Here is a 10,704-nt window from a genome sequence, read left to right as displayed (position 1 = left end):
TCCTTCCTTCCTTCCTTCCTCTCTCTCTCTCTCTTTCTTTCTTTTTCTTTCTTTTTTCCTGAAATGGAGTTTCCCTCTTGTTGCCCAAGCTGGAGTGCAATGGCACAATCTCAGCTCACTGCAACCTCTGCCTTCCCTGTTCGAGTGATTCTCCTGCCTCAGCCTCCTGAGTAACTAGGATTACAGGCGCCCACCACCACACCCGGCTAATTTTTTCCATTTTTAGTAGAGACAGGGTTTCACCATCTTGGCCAGTCTGGTCTTGAGCTCCTGACCTCAGATGATCCACCTGCCTTGGCCTCCCAAAGTGTTGGGATTACAGGCGTGAGCCACCTCACCTGACCAGTGAGTTTTTACTATGAGGAACATGGTCAACTTGTTGACAACTTCACCATCTTGGGGTACAAAGAGAGTCATGTTTCTCTGAGACTTGACTCTTCCAGAATACAGGGTCAGTGAGAGACTGGGAGAATGCAGGGAGACTCTGATGATAGCCTATGATAGACTGTGTGTGCAGGGAGTGACAGAAGGTCCATGCATTTACAAATATATTCTGAGTGCCTGTCAGTTGCCAGTGTCCATTCAGTACCGAAACCCTCAGGAGAAATGTTTTAGTTTGATAAAACAGATCCCAGTGAGAACATTGTACTCCTGGAGGCAGGGGGCAGGGTGGGAGGATATTGAAAGGAGGAGGCAGGTGCAGAAAGAGTAGTTGGAGCCCCTGAGATAAACTTTATCTTCTTCCAGTTTTGCCCAGGGCCAATCCTACTTAAGTCACTTTTCACTCCCTCAACCAAACATAGAGGCCCATCTTCCAAACTTGACTGGCATCCAATTTAAACACCTTGATGAAACCCAAGCTGGGAAAGGAGGTCAGTCTCAGCATCTTGATTAATCATTTATTAAAACCACCTTAACAGAGATCAGTGTGTAAACAGCTGAGCCATTTTTGCTAAATCCCAGAGCTAGGATGTCAGGTTGGGCAAATATTTGACAAGCAGAGAAAGGTCTTGGTGCAGAATGCATTTTCTAACACATAACTTGTACTTTTCTAGACCTAGGAATTGGCACCTCCCCATGTTTTCAGCCTCTCTCCCTCCCCACATTGTTCCTGGCCAAGTCAGTCAAAAGCAGGAGTCCACGGATCCCTCTGTGCTGAATTATGCATCTTGTTCTAGGTAGAGAGAAACATCTCTTTTTTTCAAATTTTAAAAAGAATTTTTAAATTCAAAACAAGTTAAACCCACTGCTTTGAAGAGAGAGTCAAGCACAATGGCTCATGCCTATAATCTCAGCACTTTGGGAGGCTGAGGCCGGAGAATTGCTCGAAGCCAAGAGCTCAAGACCAGCTTGGGCAACATAGCGAGACTCTGTCTCTACCAAAAGAAAAAAAGAAAAAAAAAGAAAGAGAGAGAGAAAAAAGAAAACAAACCCATGTGATGGGAAGAATAAATAAATAAATAAATAAATAAATAAATAATGAATAGAGATTCATAGACGTAGTTCCCGCTATCCAGATGTTCAAGGGTTAGCACAGAGCTAACACAGACTTGAGGAGAACATTCAGACAGTAGAAGAAAACTGATAGTTCACATTTTTCTGTTTCTTTCTTTCCCTCCCTCCCTCCCTCCCTTCCTTCCTTCCTTTCTGAGTCTCTCTCTATTGCCCAGGCTGGAATGCAATGGCATGATCATGGCTCACTGCAGCCTCAACCTCCTGGGCTCATGCGATTCTCCTGCCTCAGCATCAAGTAGCTGGGACTATAGGCCTGCACCACCATGCCTGGCTAATTTTTGTATTTTTTGTGGAGGAAGGGTTTGCCATGTTGCCCAGGCTGGTCTTGAATTCCTGGGCTCAAGAGATCCTAAAGTGTTGGGATTACAGGCATGAGCCACCATGCCCAGCAGTTAACATTTTTCATTAGGTATAAATCAAGAGTTAAAGATAGTGTTGGGCCAGTGCGGGAGGCCGGAGGATCACTTGAGCCCAGGAGTTTCAGGCTGCAGTGAGCTAAGATTGCACCACTGCAGTTCAGCCTCAGCAACAGAACAAGACTCTGTCTCTAAAAAATAGCAACAATAAAATAACAATAAAGAGTCCAGGTGCGGTGGCTCACACCTGTAATCCCAGCACTTTGGGAGGTCAAGGAGGGCACATCACAAGACCAGCCTGACCAACATGGAGAAACCCCGTCTCTACCAAAAATACAAAATTAGCCAGGCATGGTGGCTCATGCCTGTAATTCCAGCTACTCGAGAGGCTGAGGCAGGATAATCGCTTGAACCTGGGAGGCGGAGGTTGTAGTGAGCCAAGATCACACCATTGCACTCCAGCCTGGACGACAAGAGTGAAACTTCATCTTAATAATAATAATAATAATAATAATAATAATAGTGTTGGGATGCTTGGGTTGAGGCAAGTGGGAAGAACCTTGTGTGTTAGGTGGAGTCCAAGGAAATTACAAACCTGATTTGTGTAGAATGGTTGCATAAAGAAAAGGAAATTTCCAAGGTGGAAGGCCTTCATTCTAGGCATATATTAGAACATTCATAGAAAGACTTGGAATGAGTATGAAAGCAAAGTCATGTTTTACTTCAACACTTCAGGAGTAGAAAAACCACACCCACGGTCGACACTAAGGCACCTGGAAGATGGTGAACTTTCTGAACCTCCCCAGGTTTCAGGGAACTTGGGTTGGCAGTGGTTAACCTGCAAGAGGCTGTCTCCATCTACCCTCCTTGCTGGTCCTTTGACCAGGCCACTTCTCCATCCCCTGCCCCATGGGGCGGGAGAGGGGGAACGGCAAACAGTGGTTTCTCATCAGCACCTGGAAGAGGTGCAAAGGGAAGCCTGAGCAGGGTTGGGGAACTGGAAATGACACTATTGAGGCAAGGGGAAGGGTGAGTGTGCAGGATTTTCTACTTCCGGCAATATCTGTATGGCAATGCACCCAGGGGCTTGGGAGTTACAGGGCCATGAAGAGGCCAGGAGCTCAACTTTCTTATGTAACTCCAAATATTTCTTCTTGCTTTGGCAATTTAGAGAAAGGATCCTCTTCCTGTAGCGTGCGCCCAGCTTGCACAGACAAAGATTATTTCTGCACACACACAGCCTGTGATGCCAACGGACAGGTGGGTAACACAGTCTTGGAACCCCTTAGCCCCAGATGGACTGTCTCCCACTCCCTGAGCTTTGCCACCATTTGGAGCTTCAGTGGTCAATGACATTGGCACCAGTTAAAACTCCACAGGCCTTCAAGGTGATCCTAGGGCTAGGTGGGGTGGGGGGCAAAACAAGACCTCTTCATTCATTTTCTGGTCAGAAACTGTTTTTGCGGCATCTGTTTCACAGTTTATGCACGTTATGTTCTGTTTCAAAAACCCACTTCATTCTCTCTTGCTTGGTTTCTTCTATTTGCTGAGTTACTCCGGGCAGAACCCGCCTGTCCGTGCACAGTGTCCTCCCAGGGCTCTTCAGGCTCGCCCCCTCGGCACTGCTTTTGTGGACTGGCACTGGGAATGGATTCCTGCCTATGGTCTGACTTGTTCTGTTTCTGTTGCTTCTCTTTCCTCCAGGCTTTCTGCTTCAGAAAAGAACTTTCCCTCCTCCTAGTCCACACTGTCACTGAGTCAGCAAGCACTTTTTGAGGCTGACTGATGTGTCAGACCTGGCACTATAGGCCGGGGAGTCAGAAATGACTAAAACAAGCTCCTGCCCCCAGGGAGCTCACAGTCCTATATGGGAGGCTGGAGAGAGGAGAAAAACAGGCCCAGTCAAGGCAACCAGAGGGATGTGCAGGGAACTGAGGGAGCCCAGAGGAGGAGCGACCAGGACATGGGGTGGGGGCGGCAGAGAAAGTCTCTCAGAGGTGGCCATTTGTTCATCAGTCAACAAATATTTATCAAGGAGCAACTCCGTGCCAGGCACGGCGCGAGGTGCTAGGTGCTAGGTATGCATCACTTAACAAAACTGAGGGAGCATCTAGCCTTTACAGAGCTTAAGTCTTGCTGGGGAGGGAGTGGAGAGGGAGATAATAGACAACATATGGCTGTATAATATAGCAAATGGTAGTAAGTGGTAGAAAGGAAAAAAATAAACCAGGATTAGAAGAGAGAGAATGACGGAGGGTAGTGCCGCTATTTTAGAAGGGTAGGGATGTCCTCTCTGAGGAGCTGACATTTGAGCAGAGACCTGAAGGAGATGAGGGAGGAACCATGGAGTTTTCCAGGCAGCGGACACAGCAGGAGAGGAGGCGGCGGCTGGGCCTGGTGGGTGGAGAAACAGTGTAAGTGAGCAGGGAAGGGCTTGAGGGTGCACGGAGAAGGATCTGGCTGAGCTGTCTGTAAGCCAGAGATTCTCAAGGGGATAGAACTAGGAGCTGGGAATTCTGTACTCAGCACTAAGCATGATGCTTGGCTCTTAGGTGCATAAATATTTGCTGACTGGGCGGCTGGCTGAATTCTCCTTTTCCTAACTAAGCGTGGGTTAAAGTCTGGTCCTTAACAATGAATATTTTGCATGGTCATGTCTTACCACCACCACCTCCCCCACATATTTGGGGCATCATCCCCTTCCCCAGCAGCCAAGAGAGAATGGCTGTGTCTTGTCAGTTGCACCTTAGACTCAGTTCTGTGGTGTCTGGAATTCTGTATGACGTTGTAAACATTATTTTCATTTTCTTGGTCTCAGCCGACTCACTAATAAAAGGCGGACAATTAATCCTCTTCTCCCTCCTGTGACTGAATGTGGCTGTCTTTCCTCCCTTCTGCCCCATTCTCTTCCCTCTCTGGGCTCACACCAAGGCCCTCTGGGTCAGTAGTGTGCTTGCTGCCTGCAAGCCCGGGTGTCTGCCTCGGTCTGACCCCTGCCAGGGCCTTTAGATGCTGGCTCAGACCAAAGCCTGCGTTCCCGCCTTGCAGCACAGCCAAGGCCCAGCTCAGAGGAGGAGCACTGAAGCGTGTGCTTTCGGGAGTGCGCATGAATATGCATTCCTCAGCCATTCCTTGTAGACTTCTGCTTTGTGCCTCATTCCCGCACTGGTTCTGCTCAGTCTGGTGATTCAGTTTGTCTTCTGAACAGTCTTCTAAAATCAAGGGACACACCTTGAGCTGGCTCCTGTGATTATGTTTCTGACCTTGGCTGTGCCACAGTTGTTTCTCAGGGACCAGGATGGCCCATCCAGTGGGGCCACTGAATGTGCTGCTCCAAGAGCTGGCCCGAGTCAGTTTGCCGGCTCCTGGGACCCTCCTCTCCCTGAGACTCACAGGAGTCAGGTGAGGTTCAAGCCTGGGGCTCTGGCTGCCACAGCCCTTTGCAGGCAGCAGGCTGAGCTGAGCAGGGGAAGGAGGAGCCCAGGGCTCCCCATCATTAAAGCAGTCTGTGTCCCTCCTTCAGGGCTTGTTTCTTATCTTGAAAAATATAGACAGAGGCCTCATTCATCCTTCTTTTTCACATGTATGGTATCTGCACAGATCATGTTCACCAACCCCTCAGTGCAACCCATAAGGGCACCTTTTTGTGTGTGACTCGATCTAAGGGCCATGTGGGAAGAATGGAGCTGCCCACCTTCACCCCTGATTCAGCCGGAGTCTCCTGTGGGTCATCTCCACTTCTGCACCCAATGCAGGGGTCACGTTTCATTCATCTCTGAGACACCAGATCTGGCACATAGATGCATTAGGCTTTCTGTAAACGTTTACCCAATAAATAAAAGAGCAAAGAATGCATCCCTCAAAAAATAAGTTGGGACATCTCTGCCACCTCCTCAGTCCCCAGGGGGCATCTGAGCCACCTCCACCCTGTGCCTTTCTGTGTTCTGGGATTTTCACCAGCTGCTCTTCCTGTGACCTTGGTAGCAATAAGATTCTACAGTGGAATCGGAGCTTTCTCTAAGACAACTGGTCCCATATTCTCTGTCATAAAGTCTTCATTAGAGCTATTCCTTGTCACCCAGGCAACATTCATTTGGCAGATAGTGACTGAGCACAACCAGGAATCAGGCACTGCACTAGGTGCTTGGGATACATCTGTGACCAACACAAAGTTCCCACCCCGGGGGAGCTCTTATGTGGCCCAGAATCTGGATCTCTGCCCCCAACCCCCATCCTCAAGGCAGAGTCCAAAGACGTCCTAAATCTCACACAGGCTGAGTTGTGCTTAATCCATTTCTGCAGACACAGCTCATGTACAAATGGGCCAAGCCGAAAATCTGTAGCGAGGACCTTGAGGGGGCGGTGAAGCTACCTGCCTCTGGTGAGAAGACCAGCTGCCCACCCTGCAACCCAGGCTTCTTCAAAACCAGCAACAGCACCTGCCAGCCCTGCCCATACGGTTCCTACTCCAATGGCTCAGGTAACCTCCTCACCACCCCACTCCCTGCAGCACACCCATCCCCACATCGACTGTGTGGGTGGGCTGCGTGGGCACTCAGAGTGGCCAGCTGAATGCAGACCCCGCCCTTCCAAGGGAGGCAGTAAGGACCAGGCCACCTCTGAGGACTAAATTCAGAAGAGAGGTCAGGGCTGGCCTCGTCTGCAGGTCAGAGTCAGACTTGAGGCCGCCTTCCTTCCTCCTCACTCCAACTGCAAATGTGATTCAGGCCTGAAAGTGCCCAGTCCTCAAAGCAGAGCTTCCAGCATATGGCAGAGATGCTGACTAGAAGGCTTAAGGGGCTGGGATGACCAGCTCGACACAACCAAAACCTATAAGCCATGCTGCCTTGGGGTGATTGTGTACCTGTTAATATGAATGCATTTAATGATAATATGACAATAATATGAACTACATGTATCAGACTAGAAGGTACAGCTACGTTTTGAAATGAAAATTGGGGTGGGCAAATAGGATGGTTGGCATATTGGAACGAAAGCTCAGTGTTTACATCTTGAGTTAGTTAAATACATTGTCAGAATGTTTTTGAGTCAACTTGATACAACTGCCTGCAGTGGTACTCAGCAGCCAGGCTTGTGGGCTGCCCACTACTGTTGCCACTTGTCTGTGTGGCAGCAGCTCCAGTCAGAGTGACTGCAGCCTTCCCGCTGAATGCATGGATCTTGTGGTTCCCCAGATTGTACCCACTGCCCTGCGGGGACTGAACCTGCTGTGGGATTTGAATACAAATGGTGGAACACACTGCCCACAAACATGGAAACGACCGTTCTCAGTGGGATCAACTTCGAGTACAAGGGCATGACAGGTAATTGCCTCTCCCTGTGCCATGAGCTGTCAGCTCCCTGCACACCCTCAGTTCTTCCAACTTCACATTTCTTCATAATAGTGATGTCAGAAAAATAAGCTAACTATGTCATGCATTCCCTTGAAAGTTCCATTCCTCATGGACATATGTTCTGCCAAGACAGCTTTAGAGGAAGGAACAGAGCTAGAAACATGAGCGTGCACTTCAAAGGTCTTGCTCTGAGAGCTTCAGGGTCTTTGACCAAAGTGGCAGGATAAGTAACATGGTTCCTGTTCAGTGGTGGTTCTGGGTGCCTCAAAAGATAGTGTCAAACCTCCCTTCCAGAGTGTCGTCTGGGTGCACATTTGCCTTGCACCCAAGAGCACAAGGCATTAACTCTTCCCTTTCCTTTTCAGGCTGGGAGGTGGCTAGTGATCACATTTACACAGCTGCTGGAGCCTCAGACAATGACTTCATGATTCTCACTCTGGTTGTGCCAGGATTTAGGTGAGGAATCCAAAGCACAGGGGAGTCCAGGCCAGCTTGGCCATATCCGATTCCCACGTATTTTGGAATCTTGTAGAGGAGAGGGCTTCTGGGGTTGTGTTTCATTTCATTTCAAACGTCAGTTGAGAACAGAGGGCACAGTCATATTTGACCAATGTAACCAAATGCTAATACATTTTTCAAGTTGCTGTCCATGTTGATTTACCAACCGCTGTCTCATCCTGTATAGCTTCTCCCTCCATTAGCCACATGCTATTCAAATTTTTCCACCACACAGCATCACTTAAGATTAGAAAACATAAAATAAAAAAAATGAATAGGATCAGAAATGTCAGTAGACAGTTCATCTTTATTTGGGGCAAGAAGATTGGGAAGGATTGTTCTTATATTTGTCCCCATATCCCAGGAAGACCTAGGGCAACAAGAAAATTTGTTTCCCGCTAAACAAACACACAAACACACCTCCTGGCAGTGTGGTGTGGTGGAAGGAACACGACTGGAAGACAGGGCACTTGTGCTTTGCTGCTTACTGGCTGTGCGACCTTGGGAAAAGTCACTTCACCTGTTCAGGCTTCGGGACCCTCATCCATAAAACCAGTGTGTGATTTAGGACTAACTGAGGCTGAGATGGTTTTTCTAGCCCACTGGTTAACACAACTGCATAGAGATAAGCTGAGAACTGGAGGTCCTCAGAATTCAGGAAATGGCTAAAGCCAAAAGGAAAGCCGTGAATGCATTTCCAAGGCCAAAGTGAACTCCTCTGCCCATATGTGCTTTAAGATAAGGGGCAGCCACCGAATATGCTTCCCAAGTGCCAATCTGACGCCTTCATTCCCTCCTTCGAGGTCCCTGCTTCCCATCCCTGGGATGGTGCTCAGTTTGCCTTCTCTTAACACACATTACTCAGAGCTGGCCAGATAAAGCCTGTGTTTGCAAGGCGAGCAAACTTTTAGACTTTTGGAATAACACTCAAAAGTACTTTCCAATTTGCAAATCTCATCACCACAGTAAAGTGCTGCCTCATCCCCACTACCACCCCAGTCTGCCTGGGCATGGCTCTCATTTCCCAAAAGCAGGACCAAACTGAGGACTTTGCTGGATCACAAATTCCGCTCCTTTAACCCCGGCAAATCTCCCCAGTGCTGGAGAGAGAGCTGCTGAGTCAGTGTTGACAATTTACAGTCTTATGATAGAAGTGCTTCTCAAACTTAAATGTGCGCACGAATCGCCTGGGAATCGTATTAACATGCAGATTCCGATTCACTGGGCCTGGGAGGAGCCTGAGGTTCTGCAGTTCTAATAAACTCTGGGAGATGGTCAAGCTGCTGGTCTGTAGACCATATTCTGCTAGTGAGGTGATACAGCATTTGATAAAGGACCACCACATCTGTCATGCATTCAGGTCTCCCTGCAGTGATGGCAGGTAGGTGAGAAAGGTATTTTATCACCTCCATTTCACAGATGAGGAAACTGTGGTTTGGCTAGGTCAAGGTCACATAGCTAGGAGGGCACAATTGGATTTAGTCCACACACTTTCCATCATACTCAGAACCTAACCCTGTCCCCCAGCAGACCCTCTGCTGTTGTCTGGGCTCTTCAGTAAGCACTGCCTGGCCTCTAGAACTGACTTTTAATTTCTGCCCCTGTAGACCTCCGCAGTCGGTGATGGCAGACACAGAGAATAAAGAGGTGGCCAGAATCACATTTGTCTTTGAGACCGTCTGTTCTGTGAACTGTGAGCTCTACTTCATGGTGGTACGTTTTCCTTTCTTTGCCCGCTAGAGGGCCTTCAGGGGAGGGTTACCCCCGTCTGCCCCATTGGTGTGTCCACGTGACTGACACCTCCCTTGTAGTGATTCCACAGAGGAAAGGCCCAGACTGACAGGCAGGGACTTCACAGTTTAACAAGGGTCTCACCAACCGTGATGGCACCTGGGATGGCAGCCACATGGGCACCCACTTCCCCTCTGGCCATCGCACCCTTCTTCACTTCTCTGTCGTGGGTTCAGGGTGTGAATTCTAGGACCAACACTCCTGTGGAGACGTGGAAAGGTTCCAAAGGCAAACAGTCCTATACCTACATCATTGAGGAGAACACGACCACGAGCTTCACCTGGGCCTTCCAGAGGACCACTTTTCATGAGGCAGTAAGTTCCTCCCCTTCCTCAGACCCTCAGCTCCCAGGGGAGACCCTCTGAACCCAGGAGGATTCCTAGCATTAGCTTAAGTGTGAGTCTGAAGTTCAGAATCCAAGGGTTAGAAGGATCTTAGGGAGTCAAGCAGAAAACTGCCTAACCCAGCCCTCTGAGGACCACCTCATCTTGTCTAGATGACTTCCTGGAAAGATGACACTGTAAGAAATAAGCTGGCCCTCCTTGTAGTCCCTGCCCTGATACATGTGGTACCATACTTGTTGTTTTTAATAATAACAACTCTGGTTTTATTTTCTTAACTCAAAGGAATAGAGGCTCATTGCAGAAGACTCAGAAAATAGAAATAAACAAAAATAAGAAATAAAATCAGCCATAATCCTACTACCCAGAGATAAACCAGTTAACATCTGGACCATTTCCTATACACTGTTTCTGTACAAATACATTTTTTTTCTCTTTTACAAGCAGAAGACTTGCTTTTTTCATAAAACAGCATATATTATGTATTTTCCCCATGGTACTTAATATTTTCATATGTCCTATAAATGGTTCAGTCTCATTTTAAAATGACACCAGGCCAGGCGCGGTGGCTCAAGCCTGTAATCCCAGCACTTTGGGAGGCTGAGACGGGCGGATCACGAGGTCAGGAGATCGAGACCATCCTGGCTAACACGGTGAAACCCCCGTCTCTACTAAAAATACAAAAAAACTAGCCGGGCGAGGTGGCGGGCGCCTGTAGTCCCAGCTACTCCGGAGGCTGAGGCAGGAGAATGGCGTAAACCCGGGAGGCGGAGCTTGCAGTGAGCTGAGATCCGCCCACTGCAATTCAGCCCGGGCGACAGAGCAAGACTCCGTCTCCAAACACTAAAA

The 10,704-nt window shown here is 48.5% G+C and overlaps 1 protein-coding gene across 6 annotated transcripts in view; it reads left to right on the top strand.

The window, feature by feature from the left end:
• Positions 1-10,704, top strand: part of ELAPOR1 (endosome-lysosome associated apoptosis and autophagy regulator 1) — a 98,021-nt gene that overhangs the window by 70,918 nt on the left and 16,399 nt on the right. For all 6 annotated transcript variants that reach the window (XM_017855934.1, XM_017855932.1, XM_017855933.1 and 3 more), the window contains 6 exons: positions 3,043-3,131; positions 6,174-6,351; positions 7,067-7,195; positions 7,591-7,681; positions 9,331-9,436; positions 9,691-9,828. In XM_017855934.1, coding sequence (XP_017711423.1) covers positions 3,043-3,131; positions 6,174-6,351; positions 7,067-7,195; positions 7,591-7,681; positions 9,331-9,436; positions 9,691-9,828 — 731 coding nt within the window. The remainder of the gene's footprint in view (positions 1-3,042; positions 3,132-6,173; positions 6,352-7,066; positions 7,196-7,590; positions 7,682-9,330; positions 9,437-9,690; positions 9,829-10,704) is intronic.

Source organism: Rhinopithecus bieti, unplaced genomic scaffold (genome assembly GCF_001698545.2).
Source record: "Rhinopithecus bieti isolate Rb0 unplaced genomic scaffold, ASM169854v2 scaffold_42612, whole genome shotgun sequence".
Taxonomy (NCBI): domain Eukaryota; kingdom Metazoa; phylum Chordata; class Mammalia; order Primates; family Cercopithecidae; genus Rhinopithecus; species Rhinopithecus bieti.
The sequence above is the reverse complement of the archived record's forward strand: the minus strand, read 5'-3'. Positions and strand labels throughout refer to the sequence as shown.